This window comes from Aquarana catesbeiana, linkage group LG07 (assembly GCF_042186555.1).
Source record: "Aquarana catesbeiana isolate 2022-GZ linkage group LG07, ASM4218655v1, whole genome shotgun sequence".
Taxonomy (NCBI): domain Eukaryota; kingdom Metazoa; phylum Chordata; class Amphibia; order Anura; family Ranidae; genus Aquarana; species Aquarana catesbeiana.
In genome coordinates this window covers 70,455,694-70,482,333 of record NC_133330.1, presented here as the reverse complement: position 1 = coordinate 70,482,333, position 26,640 = coordinate 70,455,694, and the positions used below count along the sequence as shown (strand labels likewise).

The 26,640-nt window shown below is 43.0% G+C and overlaps 1 protein-coding gene across 1 annotated transcript in view; it reads right to left on the bottom strand.

Annotated features, from left to right (window-relative positions):
- Positions 1-17,336, bottom strand: part of FGD3 (FYVE, RhoGEF and PH domain containing 3) — a 375,576-nt gene extending 358,240 nt beyond the window's left edge. The window contains exon 1 of the mRNA XM_073592317.1: positions 17,101-17,336. Within this exon, the coding sequence (XP_073448418.1) occupies positions 17,101-17,149 (49 nt within the window). The 5' untranslated portion in view covers positions 17,150-17,336. The remainder of the gene's footprint in view (positions 1-17,100) is intronic.
- Positions 17,337-26,640: the final 9,304 nt, after the last annotated feature.

The window sequence follows — 26,640 nt, the reverse complement described above, 5'->3', positions numbered from 1 at the left end:
TCAGCATCCCTCACTAAACTGTGCACTGTAAACGGATTGGATATTTTTTTTTTTCTCAGCACCTACTGTATACCTGCTGTATTCATTTTTCACTTCCTCCTCCCTGGCCACGGCCCATCGCATCATTTCCTGTTTGCAATGCCTTCTGGGAAGGGGCGGCAACTTCCTCTGACACTGCCGTTGCTATGGAAACCTGACCTGAAACCTACTGCTTGTGCTGCACTGAGCATGTGCGAGATCTCCAAGGATGAGATCCAGGAAGAAATACAGTCTGGCTTCAGATGCCCACACTTAAGATGGCCACGGCCTGCTGTAATTTTATAAAATAACAAACTACTGCTATAAACTAACAAAACAGACCTTAGTTTACAGACTGACTTTACTAGAATACATTAAGCTTGTGTATTATAGGGGTATTTTTATTTAAAAAGTATAATTTCAGCTGGAACACCACTTTAATATCCAGGTATTAAGCTTGAATCGTCACCTGTCACCCTATCCATTCAGAGAGGCCCTTTGCGTTTTTAGTTCAAAGCCACAGTCTCTTCTGGCCATACACAGACAGATCAATAGGATTCCCCCATCCACACTAAACAGTGTGGATGGAGGATTCTCCACTGCCAGCTATTGTATTCAGCAGGCACAGCACCCATGGCTACCAGAATACCCAAAGAGAGACTGCATCTGATGGGACCTAAAAGTCATGTCACATAAGCAAAACTGTCTCAGACAGTATAAGGGCCTGTGTCAATGGGCTTTGAGCTTGTGCTGATGACATCTATTTGACATCATTCTGAGATCCTTCAGGAGATGATTCAATTAATTTACAGATGCATTCCCATAAACTTGTATAGGAATGTAAAACATGCCCGATGCTAGCAAACACAGGCCCCTAAGTTGTATGCAAACCCTAAGAACAAACTTCTCCTATTTAGGCTCAGGTCACACTGCCGCGACCTAAAAGTCACTTGACTTTGCCAGGCGACTTGCTGGCAATTTGAGTACTACTTTGATGCGAAATTTGGGAATGCCTGGGTAATCTTCCTGTAATGTCAGATCCAAATCACATCAATCTAGATGAGGATACGACTTGGAGGTGACTTCCATTAGACCCCTTTCACAGTGAGGTGGTTTTCAGGCGTTTTAGCGCTAGAAATAGCACCTGTAAAGTGCCTCCCATTGATTTCAGTGTAACTTTTCACACCTGGGCAGTGCGCTTGCAGGACGTTAGGAAATGTCCTGCAAGCCGCATCTTTGGGGCGGTTTGGTAGCGCTGTATACAGCGCTCCCAAAATGCCCTGCCCATTGAAGTGAATGGGCAGCACTTCCAAAGCGCCTGAAAAGCGATTCGGAAACGCCGCAACAGGGGCGCTTTTAACCCTTTCTTTGGGGTTAAAAGTGCCCCGCTAGTGGCCGAAAAGTGCCACTCAAACAGTGCTAAAGCGCCACTAAAACGAGTGGCACTTTAGCAATAATGCGGCCGCAGCCCCAGTGTGAAAGGGGTCCTAAAGTTTATGGGCACAAGTCGGATAGAAGTCGCCTTGAAGTAGTACAGAAACCTTTTCTAAAGTCAGAGCAACTTCAGTAGTGCTAAGAAGACAGCTCGCTTTGACCAACATGGAATTTCACGTCATGCAACTTGGGGTCTCACAAGTCATGGCAGTGTGAACTGAGCCTTATTCACTTAAAATATACCATCAGAAGTATTTGGATATACCTATTTGATATATGCAAAAAAAAAAAAAAAAACTGTTAATATGAGAAACTTACAGCTGTCCTGAGTCCTCTGCACCCTTCTGGAGTTACCTCAAACAGTCTCCTAGTTCTTATCATGGACTACAGAATGATTAGCCTTTATGTTGAGAAGATAGGAGAGTGGGTGGGTTTGGGTGGTTTAGCAAAACACAAGTCCATAAGACACACAGAACGGGGCTCAGCCCCACCTCCACTCCCTCCTCACTGGTTTTGATTGACAGCAGCGAGAGCTAATGCTGTCTCAGCCAATGAGGAAGCAGAGACTGAGGAGAGCAACTTCCTTTGTACACATATCTGGATCACGATCAGGCTCAGGTAAGTATTGGGGGGGGGGCTGCATGCTGAAGGTTGTTAACCTTCATGCAAAGAATGCATGAAATTAAACAACACAGGGCTCGCTAAAGAGTGTAGCGATGTGGCTTTTTTTTTTTCTCATCGCTTTGTAAAAGCAGCACACTTTACACTGGTTAGGCACACATTTAACCCTTTGATTGCCACTAGATGTTAACCCCTTCCCAGCTAGTGTCATTAGTACAATGTCAGTGTATATTATTAGCACTGATCACTGTATTAATGTCACTGGTGATGTCAGTTAGCCAGTTCCCATAAAGTGTCAGTTAGTGTCAGATTTTCCGCCGCCACCCTATCACATTGCCACTATAAGTCGCTGATCACCGTCATGACTAGAATAAAAAATAAATAAATAAAACACAAATTCCAGTATATACAGTGGATATAAAAAATGTACACACCCCGGTTAAAATGTCAGGTTTCTGTGATGTAAAAAAATGAGACAAAGATAAATAATTTCAGTACTTTTTCCACCTTTAATGTGACCTATAAACTGTACAACTCAATAGAAAAACAAGCTGAGTAATAATAAAAAACTAAAAAAAAAAAAAAAAAAAGTGGTTGCATAAGTGTGCACACCCTCTTATAACTGGGGATGTGGTTGTGTACAGAATTAAGCAATCACATTCAAACGCATGTTAAATAGGAGTCAGTACACACCTGACATCATTTAAAGTGCCTCTCACTAACCCCATATAAAGTTCAGCTGTTCTAGTAGGTCTTTCCTGACATTTTCTTAGTCGCATCCTACAGCAAAAGCCACGGTCCGCAGAGAGCTTCCAAAGCATCAGAGGGATCTCATTGTTAAATGGTATCAGTCAGGAGAAGGGTAAAAAAGAATTTCCAAGGCATTAGATATACCATGGAACACAATGAAGACAATCATCATCAAGTGGAGAAAATATGGCACAACAATGACATTACCAAGAACTGGACCTCCCTCCAAAACTGATGAAAAGACGAGAAGAAAACTGGTCAGGCTGCCAAGAGGCCTACAGCAACATTAAAAGGAGCTGCAGGAATATCTGGAAAATGCTGGCTGTGTGGTACATGTGACAACAATCTCCCGTATTCTTCATATGTCTGGGCTATGGGGTACAGTGGCAAGACGGAAGCCTTTTCTTGCGAAGAAAAACATCCAAGCATGTGGGAAAACGTGTTATGGTCTGATGAAACCAAGGGTGAACTTTTTGGCCATAATTCCAAAAGATACAGTCAGGTCCATAAATATTGGGACATCGACACAATTCTAATCTTTTTGGCTCTATACACCATTACAATGGATTTGAAATGAACAAGATGTGCTTTAACTGCAGACTTTCAGCTTTAATTTGAGGGTCTTTACATCCAAATCAGGTGAACGGTGTAGGAATTACAACAGTTTGTATATGTGTCTCCCACTTTTTAAAGGGACCAAAAGTAATGGGACAATTGGCTGCTCAGCTGTTCCATGGCCAGGTGTGTGTTATTCCCTTATTATCCCATTTACAAGGAGCAGATAAAAGGTCCAGAGTTAATTTCAAGTGTGCTATTTGCATTTGGAGCCTGTTGCTGTCAACTCTCAATTGGAGATCCAAAGGGCTGTCACTATCAGTGAAGCAAGCCATCATTAGGCTGAAAAAACAAAACAAACCCATCAGAGAGATAGCAAAAACATTAGGTGTGGCCAAATCAACTGTTTGGAACATCCTTAAAAAGAAAGAACGCACCGGTGAGCTCAGCAACAGCAAAAGACCCGGAAGACCACGGAAAACAACTGTGGTGGATGACCGAAGAATTCTTTCCCTGGTGAAGAAAACATCCTTCACAACAGTTGGCCAGATCACGAACACTCTCCAGGAGGTAGGTGTATGTGTGTCAAAGTCAACAATCAAGAGAAGACTCCACCAGAATGAATACAGAGGGTTCACCAGAAGATGTAAACCATTGGTGAGCTTCAAAAACAGGAAGGCCAGATTAGAGTTTGCCAAACATCTAAAAAAGCCTTCACAGTTCTGGAACAACATCCTACGGACAGATGAGACCAAGATCAACTTGTACCAGAGTGATGGGAAGAGAAGAGTATGGAGAAGGAAAGGAATTGCTCATGATCCAAAGCATACCACCTCATCAGTGAAGCATGGTGGTGGTAGTGTCATGGCGTGGGCATGTATGGCTGCCAATGGAACTGGTTCTCTTGTATTTATTGATGATGCGACTGCTGACAAAAGCAGCAGAATGAATTCTGAAGTGTTTTGGGCAATATTATCTGCTCAAATTCAGCAAAATGCTTCAGAACTCATTGGACGACGCTTCACAGTACAGATGGACAATGACCCGAAGCATACTGTGAAAGCAACCAAAGAGTTTAAGGTTAAGAAGTGGAATGTTATGCAATGGCCAAGTCAATCACCTGACCTGAATCCGATTGAGCATGCATTTCACTTGCTGAAGACAAAACTGAAGGGAAAATGCCCCAAGAACAAGCAGGAACTGAAGACAGTTGCAGTAGAGGCCTGGCAGAGCATCACCAGGGATGAAACCCAGCGTCTGGTGATGTCTATGCGTTCCAGACTTCAGGCTGTAATTGACCAAAGGATTTGCAACCAAGTATTAAAAAGTGAAAGTTTGATGGATGATTGTTAATCTGTCCCATTACTTTTGGTCCCTTAAAAAGTGGGAGGCACATATACAAACTGTTGTAATTCCTATACCGTTCACCTGATTTGGATGTAAATACCCTCAAATTAAGGCTGAAAGTCTGCAGTTAAAGCACATCTTGTTCGTTTCATTTCAAATCCATTCTGGTGGTGTATAGAGCCAAAAAGATTAGAACTGTTTCGATGTCCCAATATTTATGGACCCGACTGTACGTTTGGTGCAAAAATAAACACTGCACATCACCAAAAGAACACCATACCCACCATGAAGCATGGTGGTGGCAGCATGGTTTTTTTTTTTCTTAAGCTGGAACAGGGGCCTGAGTCAAGGTAGAGGGAAATTTGAACAGTTCCAAATACCAGTAAATATTGGTATAAAACTTTCAGGCTTCTGCTAGAAAGCTGAACACGAAGACGAACTTCATCTTTTAGCATGACAACGACCCAAAGCATACATCCAAATCAACAAAAGGAATGGATTCACCAGAAGAAGATTAAAGATTAAAGTTTTGAAATGGCCTAGCCAGAGCCCAGACCTGAATCAGATTGAAAATCTGTGGGGTGATCTGAAAAGGGCTGTGCACAGGAGATGCCCTCGCAATCTGACAGATTTGTAGTGTTTTTGCAAAGAAAAGTGGGTAAATATTGCCAAGTCAAGATGTGCCATGTTGATAGACTCATACCCGAAAAGACTGACTGCTGTAATAAAATCAAAAGGTGCTTCAAACCATAGTTTGTAGATGCTTACATTCGCACAAACCAAATATATGCTTATTGGGATTTTCTTTTTACCAGACATGTAGCAGAGTAGATTTTAGCCCAAATTTATGAAGAAATTTGATTTCTTTTTTTTTTTTGTAGTATAAAGTAAAAAATATTGTTTTTTTTCAAAATCTTCAGTATGTTTTCATCTATATAATACAAAAATAAAAAACCCAGTGGTGATCAAATACCCCCAAAAGAAAGCTTTGTGTGATAAAAATGATATACATTTCATTTGAGTACAGTGTTACATGGCCATGCAATTACCAGTTAAAGTAGCACAATGCTGAATAGCAAAAAATGGTCTGGTCATTAGGGGAGTAAAACCTTCCAGAGCTGGAGGTGAGGATTTTAGTTTGAATAATGGAAAACTAGGAGCTATAAAAATACACAGCAAGAAAAAAAAAAAAAAAAAAAAAAAAAAAAAACGGGAGTAAATGTGCTCTTATTCTTGGAGAAGAATTGACGGCATAGAAATCCATTGCCCTTTTTTGTATATTCATTTTTAGCGGCCGCAATTCATATTTCACATCTGCATATTTTGCTTTTCTGTGCCGACTTTAGCATGTTTTTAATTGCGGTCGACATGTTTTGCCTGTAATTAGCCATCTGGCAACTAGACTTGTAATCTCCGATCATTACAGTTCTACACAAGAATAGCTGTTTGTGCACAAAATATAATCACACCCCGCAGTACGCTATTAAAATTGATGTTGCGGAATAGCTCGTCTGCAATATGGAACCCAAACAAACGCACAGTCTAAGCAAGGGGGGGGGGAGGCGCTAGACATACAGAGGCCGCAGGCGAATATGAAAAATAGAAAGAAAGATTTATATTAAATGCTGAGGAAGGAGAAAATGTTGCTCATAGTGACCAGGAAGGATCTATTTTTCTTTAATGTTCCCATTTATTGCCCAACACCAGACTATTCTTATTTAATTTTGGATGGAGCAGAGAAGTGTTATAGCCTTTGACAGGTTTTTATTGCTTTGTCCCTGCTGGGGAGATTTTCTGTGGACTTCCTTCCTGTCAGAATATAAAATCTCTCTCCAACTAGCGCGCGCGTGCGTGCGCGCGCACGCACACACACACACACACACACACACACACACACCATTATGACCACCCATCTAAAAGATCCTTTAACCACTTCAATACCAGGCACTTTTGTCCCTACCTGTCCAAGACAATTTTCAGCTTTCAGCGCTGTCGCACTTTGAATGACAATTGCGCGGTCATGCTACACTGTACCCAAAACACATTTTTTATCATTTTGTTCCCACGAATAGAGCTTTCTTTTGGTGGTATTTGATCACTGCTGACATTTTTATTTTATACACAAATAAAAAAAGACCAAAAATTTAGAAAAAAAAAAAAAAAAAAGTTATCTTTTTTCTGTTATAAAATTTTGTAAATAAATAAGTTTTCTCCTTCACTGACGGGCACTGATAAGGCTGCACTAATGGGCACTGATGAGGTGGCACCAATTAGTTGGCACTGGTATGCAGCACTCATGGGCATTGATAGGCAGCACTGATGGGTGGCACTGATTGACGGTACTGATGGACACTTCTGGGCATCACTGATGAGATATCTGGCAGGCACTGACTGACTGGCAATATGTGTGGACACTGATTGGCATTGTTTGGGCACTTACTGGCATCCCTGGCAGTCTAGGGTGGCATCCCTGGTGATTCATCTGTTATGGTCATCCCTGGTGGTCCTAGTTGTGTCCCTGGTGGTCCAGTGTGGGCATCCGCGGAGGGGCTGCGCTAACAATCAGCACAGACCTCCCCCCGCCAGGAGAGCTGCCGATCGGCTCTCCTCTACTCGCATCTGTAAGACACGAGTGAGGAAAAGCCAATCAACAGCTCTTCCTGTTTACATTGTGATCAGCTGTGATTAGACACGGCTGATCACGTGGTAAAGAGCCTCCATCAGAGGCTCTTTACCGAGATCGGTGTAGTTGTGTGTCAGACTGACACACCGCACCACAGATCGCCGTGATGCGCGCCCCCACGGGCACGCGCCGGCTGTTATCCTGCTGGACGTCACATGACACCCAGTCAGGATAACTGAACCACCACCCGGCCAGAACTCTGGCCAAAAACAAAAAAAAAAATAAAAATGAATAGTCCATTAGGAAAGTAACAGAACCATTCCCTGCTGCAATATTCATCTTTCATATTTTTATTTGCACATATGGAGTGCAGTGAACACTTTTATTTCACTTTCAGCATCTGTAAGGCTTCATGTTGACAGGTGTTTTTTTTTTTTTGGACTTGATGTGCATTTAAAATGCACCTCAGATGCAGGTCAGCAAAATCCTATTGACCCTAACTGAGCAGTATGCTAACTAAAAAAGAAAAAAAAAAAAAAAGGGAAGGAGGTAGAAGAAGAAGGAAGAAGGAGGAGAGAGTGCATGAATAAAATCATCAATAAAAACTTTATTTTTATGTTAATATATAAATATATAGTAATATACTCACAAGAGAACCTTAAGTTTATGCATGTCACAAAATAATGCATAAAGTTTCTGACCAACAGACACAACTGTCCGACCCTCAACACATAGTCCTCATGCACACGGACGTTTTTACAGCTGTTTTTTTGCAGCTTAAAAAGGCCTGTCTATGTTAATCTATGGCTTTATGCCCACCTAGGCGTTTTTGAGCTGCAAGTGGCATAGGCGTTTTTAAGCTGTAAAAAAAACCCAGGACCAGTGGGTTCTGAAAGACGTTTTTCAGCTGTAAAAACGCTCAATTGCTCAAAAACGTCATTCACCAACGTTTTTTAGCGTTTTTGATCCATTGAAAAAAAAAAAAAAAAAAAAAAAATTGAAAAAAAAAAAAAAACACGCTCAAAAACGCTAACGCGGAAAAACGCTATTGCAAAAACGCTGAAAAAAGCTGAAAAAAGTTTAAAAAAATCACTGCAAAGATACTGGCGTTTTCATAACGTTTTTTTAACAGCCTGTGTGCATGAGGGCTTAACCACCAACAACTCAATGTAACATCCTCGCTTACGAGTTTTGAGGGGGGAAATTTCTTCATCAGATCCCGATAGCTAAAGAGCGTGTGCCCTTGAAACATGTCAGCCAGGATATTACACTGAGTGTAAAGCCGCGTACACACGATCGGATTTTCCAACGGGAAACGTGTGATGACTGGCTGTTGGCGGAAAATCCAACCATTTGTATGCTGCATCGGACAATTGTTGTCGGATTTTCCACGAACAAATGTTGGATGGCAGGCTTTAAAATTTTAAAAATGTCCGGATTTTCAGAGCGTGTGTACACAAGTCCGTTGGACAAAAGTCCAAAGTACAAACACGCATGCTCGGAAGCAAGGATGGGCCAGAAGCGGTCAGTCTTGTAAACTAGCGTTTGTAATGGAGAATTAACATTCGTGACGTGGTAAATAATGAAATCTCGAAATTGCAGCGTACAATTCTCTTCTTCTTTAATGGGATAATAATGAAGCTGCTTTGCTGGTGATACTGATGGAAACTTATTGCAAACTAATTTTCAAATACTTTTTTTTAGTGATCCCAAGATTAGTATTATGCTTGTTTTTTTGTTTTTGGGCAAGTTACCACAACACCATTATCCCGTAGTTTTTAAGAACAAAGATACAACTATGTTGGCGTCCCTTGTTAATTTTACATTGTATTTTTTTTAAATGTAACTGCCTACTCGCAAACTGTCATTTGAAGTAAAACACATAGCCAAATATTATTCTCCACAATTTTTTTTATTGTGCATTAAAAAAAGAAAACAAATAAAATAAGACATACTATCTGCCAATAGAACTTAACCAAAAAGTGCATTCTATGCATCCAAAAATATATAAAATATATCAAATCATTATTCAATCAAAAAATAAAATAAAAGCCTCATGCATGTGTCCTGCTTCTTAATATAGGGGGTCAACAATGCCAAGAGTTGGTGAAAGCAGGGGTCCGTCATCCAGAGATAATTCTGAAAATCATCCGGATTATTCTCCTGAAGCTCCCGCAGCAAAGGCATATTACATAATTGGTCACGATTAATAAAGCAACCAATTTTTGGTCCAAGAACTCCTCCTCCTCCTGTTCCTGGACTGGACTTGGGTCAAAGCAATAACTCCAAGGCCAATAGGTCAAGCACAGTTTTTTATGGACAAACGCTGTGTTTTCTATTTGAACGCAGCTGCGTGGATTTGAATGGAAAATGCAGCATTTGACTAAAAAACGCCTGTCAACATGAAAAAATATGAAGAAAATACCACGCTAAGTGAGCAATACAAATAAGAAAAAAAAAAAAAAGGAACAGCAGCAGCTCAATATGAGATACACATATAAACAAATAGAAATAATAAAATGGAGCTGTGCTTAAGAATGTATTCACCATAAATAAATACAACACAAAAAATGCAAACAATATGCATAAATCTTGGAATTACTCCTGACACTACCAAATGAATATTGTAAATAAGTCCATAAGACATAAACCACACATGTGAAATCTTGGTATGACTTGTGACAACACCACAAACTCATGCTCCTCCACCACATAAAATGCGTGCTAACCAGAGGCAAGCTAAAATGGGCTTGCGTCTGTTGAGGGCCTTGATCCAAAGAAATGGCGATAACAGCTCCCAAATGCTTGATGTATTGAAGCAGGAACACACAGCAAGCAGCCAAGGGGACTCGATCATTCAATGGTCTCGACTGAGGACCAGAAGGTAATCCAAAATAAAGAGGAGCTCACCATAGTGTAAATCGTAATATGAACATTTATTAAAAGGTAAAAAAATTGCACTTACACGTAGTAAGAGATAAACTTGCAAGAATTATAAAAGCCGGCCGGAAAGTGAACACCCGTCCACTAAGGTACACAGCGTGATGACGTCAGCACGCCACTCCTCCCTGTCAACATGAACCTCAATGGAGTCAGGTGTGGACATAATGAAAGGAAAAGGGGGGAAAACATTTTTAAGCTCCCCTTCCCTCATGGGATTGCGGCAGCTGGGTTTCAAGTATCCCCTCAGGTTTGAAAAGTGCGGGAAGGCTTCCCATTGGATCTTGACTTCTGGAGATGTCAGGTGACCATTGTATCTGGACAGGGAGGATTTGTAGGAAAATTTCAAATAAAAAAAATGGGGTTCTGAGCCCCAGAGGTTCAGGCCCCTCAATAGCGTCAAGCTGTGGTGTTCCCTCCCTCCCTTCAGTCACGGCTAACGTATTATGTAGCGGTCTCAGCTTAAAGGGGATAGTTTATTTATACTACTGAACAATTATATTGTTTCATTAATAAAGAGTTGTTGGTGTTTATTGAAGTGAATGTTTGAAATATGGGGCGATTCCCCTTTTCTTTTGACGGTACAGCTCGAGTCGTAGTAGCTGAGCTGTTTACATGTTTTTAAATGTAAAATAAAAGTCTATATTATTTATCTTAAGCCAATAATAGTAATAAAGGCCACGGCCATAATTTGATCCAAAGGAAAGTGTAGTGTGGTTATTAGTTATAAGAAATCTGCTGTCTGCTATCCCATGCATTTCCAACATGCATGGTTAGTAGTTGGTTGCCCAATGGTCTAAGAAAAAAAAAAAAAAAAAAAAAAAAAAAAAAAACAACCATCAGGAATGGAAGAAGTGGAGCAGCAATAGGGAACAAGGACCTGTGAGCACTGGAGGAGGATGAACTAAACAGCAAGCCTGTTGTATTGGGTCAATATGCTGTGCATACTTGTATATTATAGTACGAGCTCCTGACCCCCCAGAACAGTTTTGCTTTCAAGCAGAAAAAAAAAAAGAAGTCAATAAGCATTTTTTTTTAATGCAGTCAAGACATACTGTCTTGACTGCATAACATTTCTTATCTGCCTGCCCGCACACGGTGTACAATTTTGGCATCTGCCAAGATGAATGAACTCCAACGCATGCCCATGAGTGATGTCACCCCAGGCTGGCTAATCAAAACAGTTGAAGATCTGAAACCAGAACCATTGGCCAAAAGTTGTCAGCGGCCAGTGAGGGTGCCTCGGGACACCGCAGAGCTGGAATGAAGTATAGTTCTGATTTTAAAGTACAATATCAGGGCAAAAAAAAATGTTGTCAGGCGATGACTTCATAAAATGCAGCATAAGATACAGTGTATATAAAGCACACATTAAAATTGCGCGTAAGACACATGCAAAAAAAGCACATTATTTCATGCACTCTGAATCACCCCTGGCATGTCCTCTCTCTTGCACTGCCTGTCCTTTAGCCCCCCCATTCACACTGAACGCGGAAATTGTGCGAGTTTAGCTGAACGCCACAATTTCAAACCCGCATTTCAGTGCGAGTTTGGGTGCAATTTGAAACACATCTATGCAGGTTCATGCACAGATGTCTATGAAAAACGTCGCCAAAAGTAGTACAGGAACTACTTTTGGAAATCGGTGCAGTGCCGCAAAATCGTTGCCGGCATGAGACTGCAATTTGGCATGCGATTAGCATGTGAAATCGCGCCGATGTGAACGGGGGCTGACTGAAATATAGTGCATTTTCTACACGTGTATGGGGTACCATTTAAACTGAATGGCACCACAATTTACCATGTAGTAAGAGATTCGGGGTACAGTTGTTAATCTGACATGCAGGAGACAAATCTTCAAAAATATAAACCTGTAATTGAAAATTTCAGACACATAAATTCCACAGTAGAGCATCGTGCTCGGTCACGTTCGGTCAGGGCCCATTCATTCTTGTGTGAACATATAATTGCACGCTTAGCGCAACACGCTGGGTATTTTGCCTTTCATTTTAAATGGCACCAATGAGTCAACAAGGGGCAAAACAAAACACACCTGCCCCTTAGTGCACTGCAACACGTGCAATAAGGAACATTTCCTTGGGGTGTGCTAGATAAAAGGAAGGGCAAGACTGAATAAACTGACACCCTAAAGCTGGCCATACATGGATAGAAAATCGTTCAATAACCCCGATCGTTCGACTTTAGAAACGTTAGTGGGCGTATTTAGATTTTCGAAATGCAAAGTTTTATGGCAAAAGAAAATAGTTCGAAAAATTGTACAGCGTATGTGCATTGATCAACAAAAAATGTACCATTTATGCTGTTGACGATCGATAATATGTGGAAAATAATTTGCTACAATGATGGTGTTAACACACAGTCCTTTGACAGATTTTTATCAAAAGTGAAAGTTTTTCCAAATGATTTTATATCCACGTATGGCCAGCTTTAGTCGGTTTACATTAGAGCTGCTGCACAATCATGCATTTTTCAGTAGGGATGCACCGAATGGGTTTTTTGGTGCCGAAACTGATACCGAAAATAAATCTTCCTTGATCCCGAAAACCGAAACAACACTGATACCGAAAGTGACTGTTTTTAAAAATATTTTTATACAGGAGATGGTCAGAGACTGGGGACATGGTACAGGAGATGGTCAGAGACTGGGGACATGGTACAGGAGATGGTCAGAGACTGGGGACATGGTACAGGAGATGGTCAGAGACTGCGGACATGGTACAGGAGATGGTCAGAGACTGCGGACATGGTACAGGAGATGGTCAGAGACTGCGGACATGGTACAGGAGATGGTCAGAGACTGCGGACATGGTACAGGAGATGGTCAGAGACTGCGGACATGGTACAGGAGATGGTCAGAGACTGCGGACATGGTACAGGAGATGGTCAGAGACTGCGGACATGGTACAGGAGATGGTCAGAGACTGCGGACATGGTACAGGAGATGGTCAGAGACTGCGGACATGGTACAGGAGATGATCAGAGACTGCAGACATGGTACAGGAGATGGTCAGAGACTGGGGACATGGTACAGGAGATGGTCAGAGACTGGGGACATGGTACAGGAGATGGTCAGAGACTGGGGACATGGTACAGGAGATCAATGCAGCCTCACCAGTGCCCGTCAGATGCAGCCAGCCAGTGTCCCCAGTAGTGCAGCCAGTGTCCCCGGTAGTCCCATTGGATGGGTGATCTGTCTATCAAAGTGCCCAGACAAGGGGGAGGGGCTGTATGTGACGGCACGCAGCGGGGAACACACAGCTATTGAAATGAAACTTCTGATGTTCCCGGCGCTGTAATCAAACAGACGGCGGCAGCTCTCCTCTCTTCTACGATATAGGAAGCCCCCTGATAGGCGGCACCAGGGGCGGGGGCGGAGCCCCATACCTGCCCAGGAACCGCCCCATTCGGTTTGGGCAAATATTCTCTTTCGCTTTTTGCCGAAAGGGCCATTTTCGGCGATATGTTTCGGCGGCCGAAATTTCGGTGCATCCCTATTTTTCAGTGTGGTTTTTTTTTTCCCCTAATTTTTTATGTTTTTGTGCTTTTTTGTAGGAGAAAGAGACCGTTTTTTATGCAAAAAATTCTGCCAAAAGCACATGCAGTTTACACAAGCTCCAATTGAAGTCTATGGGGCCAAAAACGCACTAAGTTGCACTAAAAGAACCACCTGCACCTTCTCACAATACACCATGTTGCATTGATGGGACAGGTACCACAGAGAATCATGTGATTTCCATTGTGCAGTAGCAATCGCAATAGCATGCACGGGGCTTTAGGGTTCATACACACTAGTGATCAAGGGGTGGTAAAACCCCACGATTGAGCTGCGTTTTTACAGCCCCCCCAATTAATCCCCATTTAGCTGCAGAGGTGATGGCCTCAACATGGATAATAGCCCTGTTGCTTTCGGCAGGCACAGCGCAAACCCATTCAAGTGGATGGGCGGTTCTGCAAGCTCCCCGAAACTGCGCGCAATGCACATGGCTGCACGGCGCTAGTGCAGGCTTTAAGGAGTTATAGCAGACGGTGAGTAGGTGATACAGCGCCTCCTCACTACCTGTCAAATACTCTCTGAAGAGCTATCAGAACGTGGATCACACCTCAGAGGCCAAAGAAAGTGTGAATCTGCCTTTACAAATGCAGGTTGGTGCACAAAAAAAAAAAAAAAAAAAACACATGCACGTGAGATCGGGCCCTACAACCGATAACTTATAAGGCCAGCTGCACAGTAGCTGGTGCACCCCAGCCAATCAATTGAGTCACTCATCTCTACAACAGAATGCACTTATTCATTAAAGGGTTAAACACACTGACCAATTATCTACATTCCATGCTGCTCTGTGAGCTCTTCCTGCTAAGCGGTCAATGATTTCCAGTGGAATAACTGACAGCTGCAGGGGTGACCGTAGTCCAGACATCATTGGGTTAATGTAGACATAAAAGATTTCATTTGCAGAGTGTGGACCTTTGTCAGCTTTATATACAGTACAGCTAATAAGAGCCGTTTAAGCCTCTCTAGGAGAGAAAAAAAAAACCTTCCATCCCAACTGCTGTAGTCTGGACTATTGAAAGCAGACACTAAGTACAGACAATATAGTCTTTATATTACTGGAGAGGAATTTGTCAGAGAGATCCCTATACAAAGTCATATGTCCCGGACGTTGCTCTCAGCGCTTCAGCAAGAACGCCAATATCTGGGGGGGTACAACCCAAGACTTAAAGAGGGACTCCAACCAAAACCGATATCTGCATTAATCTTAGATTCATTGAAAATTTTAATCTCATCTCTCGTGGACTCTGGTGGTAAGATACCGGAACTTGGCTACGCTGGACTGCTCACCATCACATCACTAAAAAAAAGCAGTAAGAATGAAATGGTCTTTGCTGGAGCTGAAGACGTGAGCCTCCAAGGTGGCAGTAACAGAAATGCATGCATTGCTACTGCCACGGAATATAAACTCACAGCTCAGGTAAAGAGAACCTGTGAGGTCAGAGATATGGATACTTGCCTTTGTCGATTTGTCTTAAAGGCTTTGTTTTAGATGTGCAACTAAATTGCCGCACAGCTGAAAACCGATCCACATTTGAATTGCTTTTCAGGGGTGTTTGACAGGTGGTGAGGAGGCAAAACGTCACCAGCAGTTTTAGCCCTGTTAATGCCGCACCAAAGCGCCCAACCATGTGCATTGCACGCGGTTGCAGGGCATTTGCGGTGAAACCCCCATTTGCTTCAAGAAGTTGCATTCGCTGGCGGTACTTCTTACCAAATGCAACAGAGGGGATCATTTAGACCCATGTTTTTAGTGTACCCTGCAACGGTCCCCCTTTAAAAGACAGTTAAAGGGGCTGTTCACGTGACACAGTCGCAAAGCTTTGCTTCGCACCAGTGTGTTCTTTTAATACCTCCCCCCAACTAGCTCTAAATTCGCAGGGTCCCAGACTGTCATTTTGACCCTTGATGTTAAAAAAATAGTGAGTCACTGACCCAGAATAAGCATGCACCCAGCAAAGGTTGAAATGTCTATTCGCCTGCCCAGCTAGATGTTGAAGGTCAGTGGCTTACAACATGGTATTGAATAGAATAAAGCTAGCAATAGATGGATCAAATCTCGGCCGGTTCAGCAGGGAATCAGCCAAAATTTGATCCATCTATGGGCAGGCTGGTTGTCCTAAAGTCGATCCATCGGTCGACTTCAGGACAACCAGCCTGTCAGATCTTTTTGTCTGCGATTACTGCTGGCAGCTATGGCCGCCAGCAGAAATTGTGTTCTACAGGCAGGAAAGGCTCCCCAGCAGCAGAACGCAATAGCGCTGCAGGTGGGATTCCCCTGCAGCCCACTGTGTTGATGGGGGAATATGAGCAATTTTCATTCCTTTCAACTGGGGTAAAAGGAAGGAAAATTGTATAATCTATGGCAGGGGTCTCCAAACTATGGCCCAGGGCCATAGTTTGGAGATCCCTGATCTATGGCTTGCTTAGCTCATGAGCCTGTCCCTTTAAGTCAGCAATGGCAGTTTCCATATATCTAACCTGATGATTTCACTTTAAGCCTAATCCTAGGTGAGCCAAGCAATGACAGCAATCAGTCATGGACTGCAGTAATCATACACAGCATCCTTTTCCTTATGATCACAGACGATGGCAGCTGCAATAGGGCCCCCCTGGGAATTAGGGGCCCCATTTACACTATATGTGGGCAGGCGGGTGCCAGGATCTAGGTGGTGTTCATGGTCTGTCCCCGGTTGTACATTAGACTATTAAAGGGTCAAGGTGTCAAAAAGACTACTCTTTGCATGTTTATTTTTATATCCATATACTTGATAGCTGAATGGGCCCCCCCCAAAAAATTTTTCTTGCATGACTGCGTTTGCCACAATCGTTTATAATAGATCTCACACAACGGAAACAATGCACAATTTACATTTTTTACTACGATTGCCCGTTAAGCCTAAACCAACCCGTTCTTCGGTCCGCCAGCCGTCACCCACCACCAACGCCATAACACTCCAGTTGTAAATGAGCAGATTTACCATCCGGGCTCGTCAATAGTAATCCAGCACTGGGCAATTGTCTACTATCAGTCCTGGGACTTCCCCAATGCAGACATCAAATTAACAAATAACAAAGCTGACTTAAATCGGGGGGAATAAGCCCTATCGCTGCTTTCCAGAAACAGGACGGGGGGAGGGAAGGGCACAGGTTAAATCACACAGCACAAATCTGCTCTCCCAAAAGCAGCTTACAGGCATTGTGGATTTATAAAGAGGAAAAAAAAAAGTTTCCAACTTACCATCTGCCCCCGGCTGAGTGCTGGATCTGATCCCAGTCATCCTGCTCATAGTCCCCCTGGAAGGATGAGACTCCTGCACTTCCAGTTTGCTTTGCTGACAACTCCTTTCTGCAGATGAGAAGACAGAGCCTTAGAGATAGGGTGGTGGTGTGCCAAGGACCATAGTCCCTGCTCAGAGGATGAGCCTTGCTAACAGCGCTGTCTTGTGCTCTCTATCACTCTGGAAGCTTGCAAGTCTCCCAGGCATACACCAGCCCACACTGCAGCTGACCAATCACAAGTGGAGGGGAGGATTCTGGGAAACACTTGGGGCTGTCATCGTACAGGCTGGGAAGATGTGTGCACGTACAGAAGGGGATGCCATCAAATGTCATGCTTTTCTTTATTTATACATTGATTTTTTCAGCATTTTGGAGAACTCATACAATTGCATTATCTCCAAAATAAAAGTACTGTGCATTATAAATGGCATGCATTTTAGGAAAACCGCATACAATGTACAGCACCTGATAACCAATCCTGGGTAAAGAAATGTCCCTCGAAGCTTTTCTCCACACTCATTTAGGCTCGATTCACACTAATGCGTTTTTTGATGCATTTTGCAGAAATGCATGGAAATTTTTTAACATGGGTTCCTATGGAACATGTTCATATCAAAGCATTTTTGTGCCTCTGCGTTTTTGGAAAGGGTCAGGGACTTTTTTTCATGCAAAATGCAGCGTTTTGCATGTAACAGAATTCAACGGACCCGCATCCAAACGCATTTTTAGCGTGTTTTTGCAGCAATTTAATTTCTTTTTTTTACACTGTATATAGCTGATTGCTAAGCAACCACAGTGTAAAAAAAAACTGTAAAAAAAGAAACGCGCTAAAAACGTGGCAAAAACGCATGTTCAAAAACGCGGCAAGCACCGCAAAAAGCACTGCAGAAACGCTCAAAAGCAACATGCATAGATGTGAATCGAGCATCACCCTAGGTTCAGATATCTGCAAATTGTGTGTGCCGCGTTTGCGCGGGCACGGCAGCCCATTCAAATTAATGGGCTGCCGTGCCTGCGTTTCTGCAAAACAAAAACAAAAAAAGGTGCAAGCACATTTTCAAAAACGCAGCCGCAGGGAAATGACATTGTCTTTATGACCACGCAATTTCCCTGCGGATCGCGCACACGCACTGCGATTTGACATGCGTGGGGGTGCCATTCAGAATGAAAGGCAGCCCCAGACATTTCCGCAGAGCAGTGCGTTTTCGCTGAGAGTGGTTGCGGGTATCGCTGCGATACCCGCAGCCACACGCAGAGATATAAACGTAGGGTTAGGCTGCCATTCTTAATCAATTACTTCAGTCCTAATGGCATAACCATGCATCTGTGAATGCACACATTTTCACATGCGCCAAAATGCATGGTGCCATGTGTTTTGGTGCAGAAGGGACAATGGGCTGCCCTACACACAATGCACAGAAACGCACCAAACCGCACACACTCCGAACCTAAAGTCTAATACACATGGGCCAAATGTTGGGCGGCATTGGATTCTATTGAACCGGCTGATGCCGCCCGACATTCAGCCCATGTGTATGACAGCCGTTCAGCCGGCTCTGACTAAGGGTCATGACCAAAAAAGATCTGCCGGCCAGCTCCAGATCAGTGCTCTTAGCCAATGACTGAGAGCGCTGGTGGGGGGGGGGCGTCCTCCTGTCAGAACACAATAGCACATCAGGGGAGATCACTGTACTAACATCGGATAGTTAGTACAGCGGCTTTGACCTGAGCTGCCAGGTTTTTTTTTTCGTTCAACCCAACGGTGTACAAGGCTTTAGACTCCATTCACTTCTGAGCGTAGCAACGCGTTCTCCATCATGCATTTTAGCACATTTTTTGCTCAACAGCCCTTTGAAATAAAGCTAGCTGTCGTGCAACAAACGCGCCATAGAAGCTCAAGTTAAACAATAGGGCCTCATTCACACCGCAGCATTTTGTAGCTTGAAGCTCCAAAATACTGGGGGGGATAAAAAAAAATCTATTATTCTCTATGGGGTTGGTTCACATCTCCACTATAAGTTGCCAGAAGCTCCAAAATGTTTGGAGATTTTTTGCAGCTCGAATCAGACAGATTGTGTGTTTAGTGTTTTTTGTCCCAGTGTAGGGAAACGTTCCTTTGATTCAAGCGTTTTTGAGCATTTTACAGCATTTTGTCACGCTTTTTTTGCTCAAATGCAATAGTTAAATGAAAAAAAATATGAATAAGAAATAAATAATAAAATACATAAATAATAAAAAAATAGATATAAATAAATAAAAAACCCCAACCCTAATATTAACCCCTATTACTAAAACCCTAACCTAACAAAATAAATAAATAATAAATAAATTAACCCCTTATATAAATAAATAAATAATAAATAAAATAACCCCTAACCCCTTATATAAATAAATAAGTAAATAAATAAATAATAAAAGTGGATGAAAAAGCTGAAAAACATAGCAACAAATGATATTTTTCTCTATTGGCTAATTAAAAACACGCAAACACTTTGAAAAAACACTCAAAAATGAGACGTTTAGGTGTTTATGCAGCCCAAAGGTCTCTCAGCACTCACACTAATGTTTAGTACACATGATGAGATTGTCGGATGAATGGTTGTCCTTTTTTTTTTTTGCATGTTAATCTCGTAACAAAAATGAAGAGTTCATTAAAGTTCCGAAAATTCTCGTACGACAGAATAAAAATAGTAACAATAATAAATTATAAATACCGTAATACATTTGTGTTGTATGTTCGAACGACAACTGTACTGATTAAATGAAAATTGTACAATCTGATATCATACAAGGAAAAATCTTGTGCTTCGGATAATGTCAGATGAACTGTTGTGATTGGCTCTTGAAAGCTGTGTACTAACGATCATAGTAAGTACACAGTACACTAACAATCACGAGCTTCAAAAGCGTTATTTTTCGTATGATTTTCTGATCGTGTGTACGAGTCCCAAAAAACCCTTTTCAAGATGAAATAGGTGGCAAAGGGGAAATCTTCAAGAGAGAAATAAAACAAAATGGTCAATAGTTCTTATTCCTGGAGATGGAGCTCCAAAGCTGTTGGAGTAATGTGATGGTAGCTGAGGGTGATGAGTCCAAAAGACCAGCAACCTGGGTGGCAGCCAATGTAAAGTGAAGATCAGGGATGGATGGATGAATGGATGGGAGACATCCACAGCTGGGCACATCAAATCCTGCATACTGTAGATGGATGGATGAATAGATGGATGGGAGAATTCCGCAGCTAAGCACATCAGATCAGGGAAGGATCCTCAGCAACATGTAGAGAACACAGGATAGCCAAGGAGCAGGAATAAGTGATAAACATTGTAACATTTTATTGAAAGACAAATATCCACATTTACATTAAAATAATAGAAGTGCTTATTGACTGAGGAGGGAAAACACAGTGTGTATCTGGTTGAAAAGAACGGTGGTGTCAGTGGCCGTCCTCAATGAACCGGGCAAGCATCGGGAGTGAAAGAGGGGACGTGTACAACACAGCTAGGGTCCTACAGCTGCATGTATAGAAGAGATGTATATATCTCTGGGGCCAGGAATAACCTGGCTGCTTATGATTGGCCCAGTACAGGTGACAGCTTCCTGATAGGCTCGCTCAGGCGGGCTCAGGCTAGGATCCAAGCGTGCTTAAGCTCATCCTTATTGGCAATAAATGGATCACAACACGCTAACACACATTTACCTCCGCACCACTCTAGAAAGGTGTGATGGGTCCACAACAGTAAAATCAGTCTGTATATGCAGCATGGCATGCTTGTTATACTCACTGTGGAACTTAAGGGGTTAATCCTCTGCATTGTGTAAAAAGGCTGTTTGATCCTGTATGCATAGATCCTTCCCTCCCTGCACTGTCTATCTGGGGAAGACCAGCTAACACAGGCGGAGTAGCCAACCTGCACATGCTCAGTGGTGTCTTTTATGCTGGAAAGAATAATAACTTGTTCTCAGAACTAGCCAGTTTACATGATATTGTCATCACAAATGTGGGCGTGTATTCAGGCTGATGTGGAAATCTCCTCCTTCCTGAACTCTCAGCACTGGAGAAACTGTGCAGTTTATCACGTGACCGTGGTATACAGATCAGCCAAAAAGGTATATGGTGGCAATATTTTGTAAAAAGAATATTTATAAGCTGTGGGCTGGGGGGGGGGGGGGGGGGGGGGGGGGGCTCCCAATGTGCCCAGGGTGGAAAAAAATCAATGATTTAAAAAAAACAAAATACTGATTTTTTTTATTTAAATCTGATTTTTTTTTTTTTTTTATTTAAATCTGATTTTTTGGGATTTTATCAAATATATTTTAATAAACTGCTTTTGGAATAAAAATCTAAAGATAGTTTTCTGTTTAAGATACATTATTAATTTTGTTTATTCAGCATGAAATGGAGCTTAGTTATGTAGCATGAGGCTGTATATTCTGCAATATTTTCATTTTTGGTAAACTCATTCAATGAATCAAAGCCCTCCAAGCTGAGATAACATGCACTGCATTGATGTATTCACACAATTTCATAGTAACCATGAGATAAAACAAAGTTCAGGAATATTCCTTAGTCCCATTGCTTTGCAAATCTATGTACACTACAAACTGTATGATTGAATCTGTTTTGATGCCGCTGCATTACTAACCCGACAGCTTATTATTCTAAATAGGAGACCTTCATTTTGTTTTCGAATATTAAAGATTCTAACTACCAGCAAGAATAAGTCCTTACATTTAAAGAGCACCTGTCATTTCAGATCCATCATGGCAGCGCCTGTTAGCGGGCATCCACTCACCTGCTGCTGCCACATCCTTCACCTTGTCGTGTCACTGCCACATCCGCAGGCCTGTCTCATTAGGACAAGAGGCTGTGTCTGTGGAGATGTGCGGTCTAATAGACTTCAATGGGCTGCATGCAGTTGAAGTTACCGATACTGTAATGGGCATCTTATACTGGCATAATCACCTGTGTGAATGAGGCCTACATTTGGGATTTAAATCCACCTTTATCAAAATACTGGCTGAAAAAAAATAAAAAAAATTATTGAATGATTACTTGTTAACATCAGTGTACACCTTGCCTTCCGCAGATGCACATGGGTGTCATTAATTTATAATGACACCCCCGTGCATCTAGCAAATGCAGGTGTGTTTGTGCCCGCCAAAACGCATGGTACTACAGTACAGTACAGTGTGGTGTGTTTTAAAAAAAAAAAATGCAAAAACCCATGCTCACTCAGATGCACCTTATGGTGCTAGTTCACACCACAAAAACGCCCTCCAGATCAGTTCCGGATGCGTTTCTGCATTTTAACTCGTTTTTGGCACGTTCCGGTGCATTTTTGATGCGTTTCTGGATGCATTCCAAATGTTTATTTTTTCTGTTTTTTCACTGTACTGGGGTCCGGTGTGTTTTTATTGCGTTTTTGATGCGTTCCAGTGCCTACTGCTACTGTTTTTCTTGTAGCACCCCCCTCCCCCCCGGATTAAACTGTAAATTGGGAATGTGAGCAACTTTCTTCAGTATGGAGCAAGATATCCGCTATAGCAGGGATATGCAATTAGCGGACCTCCAGCTGTTGTAAAACTACAAGTCCCATCATGCCTCTGCCTCTGGGTGTCATGCTTGTGGCTGTCAGAATCTTGCTATGCCTCATGGGACTTGTAGTTCTGCAACAGCTGGAGGTCCGCTAATTGCATATCCCTGCGCTATAGCCTCAGCAATAACAGGCACTCCTTTAAACCTAACAATGCAGATGTGCCTTATTGGTGCTCCGATACCAAGCGGGTACCAGTAAAGAGGAAAGGTTAATTCACACACCTTATGGACCATTGCTTTACACTGGAAATCCTCAATGGTTCCCTATCTATAATTCTGGATAGAGTAGATGATGTCATGTTAATGGAAAGGATCCTATATACGTACCTATTTTCTCATAAATGGGATGCGTGGAAGTCCCATCGTCATATGCTAGTACCTTGAACTTATACATGTTTACATTACTATAGGTTACAGTGGTCTCCAAACTGCGGCCCGGGGGCCGGATGCAGCCCGTTGCTGGCCTTTATCTGCCTTTACCCCTTGGGGCACTATTTCTCCCACTGATACCAGACACTATTCTGCCTACTGACACCAACAATGAGGCACCATTTCTGAAGCTGACACCAATAATGGGGCACCATTCCTCCCAATGACATCAACAATGGGGCACTATCCCCCCCCCACCCCACTTATACCAAATGTGGCGATGTTTAGTTGCACTGATGCCAGGAAAATTTCCACTCCCACTAGCTACAGTTCGGCCCCCCTGACAATAAACTGGCCCTTTGTTTAGAAAGTTTGGAGACCCCCTGGGTTAGATGCTTGGTGCCATTGGGCGCTCTTTTGATTTTCTATTTTTCTATATGTGTAAATTTAACAATTCAAACGCTTTGGAGATTCTCAATATGCTTGTAAATTGTTGTTGTTTTTATGGTATATATTTGTACTTGTAACATATGTTATCTTTGGTATATTGTCATGATACTATGTACTATACCTACCTTAATAAATAGTTTGTAAACTACAAAAAAAACACTGTCAATGGGGTGGCTGCTCCTCCTGAATGCGCACCCAGCCCCTTGTCCTAGCCCTGCACCATAGTGTAATGTTGACTTCCCAGCTCCAGGCCCAGCTATGTACTGCAGGTGGCAAAGAAGAGCAAGGTAGCAAATAATCTGTATCCTAACCTCCTGAAAAAATGTCTATACACGCTGAGAGAAGTGGGACCAGGTAGACCACAGGACATCAGCATGTGACATCATCAGTAACCCCGGACATAGCTGGGAGTAGACACACCCCCTCCCCTCCCTCCTTCAGCTCCAGGCCAATCATAGAAATGTTGCTAAGATGGATTACCTTAAAGCCATCCAGGCTGGGGACACCATGGTTAAAGCTGGACAGAAATATAGACACGTTCTTTTAACCATGGAAAAAATGGGGACAATTTTTTCGAGGGACAGAGCCCTAAAATTGGGGAATTTCCCCTGAAACCGGGGGACATCTTTTCTTTCCTGCCCTTCTGTATTGGTCAGCCATGAGCAGCACACAAACTACACAGTACTTCCAGGTATGGAGGAACATGTGACTCACTCCCATTCCTTTATTTGTAAAGTGCTGGTGATTGGCCCACAAGGGGGCGGAGAGAGAGTCATCAGTCTTGTGTAAAGCTCCAGCTAGAGTGACTCTGGGCTCACACAGGTCTCCCCCCACCCTTTGGCAGCTGAACGGAACAATGGGGGAGTGAAAGAAAGGTGAGCAGGTCTGATCAGGCAAGTGTCAAGGCTTACCGCTAAGCCCCCCCCCCCCACACACACACACATTCCTATTGACCCATCATTATGATGGACAAGCCTACTGACCAATAGAAATGCAAGGAAGATGGCCAAGCTTTACTAAAGCAGGAAGTGCTAAAAGAATTGTATGGAGCCCCCCCAAAAACTTACTATTTCTATTCAATGGTCTGTAATGACTGCACAAGTGCTAGATCAGTACTTATATGTATGGTACATTATTGAAATTCCACCCAGTCCACTCTTTTGCACACTTTCCAGTAAAGTACATCACATACGTCAGTGTCTTTGGTTGATCCTTAATAATGACTGAGAGGTAAATATCATTGCACTGGGGCCTTGAGGTTATGGGGCCCATGCATACCTTCTGTTTATTTATCAGTTCACATTGTACAGCATGAAGCAGAACTCCTCTGACCTTTATATATGGTACTTGTTTAGCGCTGCTGTCTTTTAAGCCTTTACTAGGACTATTCTTCTGGATATTTTCTTATATACAGTACATGGCATAAACGACATGAAAATAAAGTAAACTTAGTGGGATGTTTGCTATAAAATAAAATATTTTGCCAGCAGGAAGTATTTTTTTTGCAGGTGTTTCTTTAGACCAGTGTTTCTCAATCAGCGTGTCGTGGCATGCTAGTATGCCTCCTCTGCATTTCAGGGGTGCCGCACTATGGCCAATATTTTTACAAAGCATCATGTGTTTCTTGCCCGCCTGCACCATGGAAAAGCATACACCAATCCAGTGCAGGTGGCATTCAGGGCGCTCCAGTATTTGGAAGGAGATGAAGTTCACCTCTTTCTGAACCTTCTCCATCTCCCTCCCACTGCCATGCTGCCATAGCTGCACTGTGGTGATGTACAGAAGGTAGGACTCTTGTGAAAAAGAGGGGGGAGGGGAACTGAGGACACTGATGTGAAAGGGAGGACTGAGGACTCTGATGTGAAAGGGAGGACTGAGGACTCTGATGTAAAAGGGAGGACTGAGGACTCTGATGTGAAGGGATGGGGGGGGCTGAGGACTCTGTTGTGAAAGGTTGGGGGGGCTGAGGACTCTGATGTGAAAGGATGGGGGGCTGAGGACTCTGATGTGAAAGGGGGGACTAAGGACTCTGATGTGAAAGGGAGGACTGAGGACTCTGATGTGAAGGGATGGGGGGGGGGGCTGAGGACTCTGATGTGAAAGGATGGGGGGCTGAGGACTCTGATGTGAAAGGATGGGGGGACTAAGGACTCTGATGTGAAAGAATGAGGCAGAGCTGTGCAAGAGGGACCGAGGACTCTTATGTGAAAAGATGGAGAGGTGGGGGCTGAGGACTCTAATGTAGAAGGGGGGATTAAGGATTCTGATTTGAAAGGATGGGAGGGGGAACTGAGGAATCAGATGTGAAAGGATGGTGGGGGGAACTGAGGACTCGGATGCGAAAGGATGGTGGGGAGAACTGAGGACTCTGATGCGAAAGGATGGTGGGGGGAACTGAGGACTCTGATGCAAAAGGATGGTGGGGGGAACTGAGGACTCTGATGTGAAAGGATGGTGGGGAGAACTGAGGACTCTGATGCGAAAGGATGGTGGGGGGAACTGAGGACTCTGATGCAAAAGGATGGTGGGGGGAACTGAGGACTCTGATGTGAAAGGATGGTGGGGGGAACTGAGGATTCTGATGTGAAAGGATGGTGGGGAGAACTGAGGATTCTGATGTGAAAGGATGGTGGGGGGAACTGAGGATTCTGATGTGAAAGGATGGTGGGGGGAACTGAGGACTCTGATGTGAAAGGATGGTGGGGGGAACTGAGGACTCTGATGTGAAAGGATGGTGGGGGGAACTGAGGATTCTGATGTGAAAGGATGGTGGGGGGAACTGAGGACTCTGATGTGAAAGGATGGTGGGGGGAACTGAGGATTCTGATGTGAAAGGATGGTGGGGGGAACTGAGGATTCTGATGTGAAAGGATGGTGGGGAGAACTGAGGACTCTGATGTGAAAGGATGAAGGGACTGAGGAATCTGATGTGAAAGGATGGGGGGGGGCTAAGGGCTCTTATGTGAAAGGGAAACTGAAGACTCTGATGTGTAAAGATGGAAAGAGTGAGACTCTGATGTAAAAGGAGGGCTTCTAATGTGAAGGCAAACCCCATTTTAGGCTGGGGTGCCTCAGGATTAG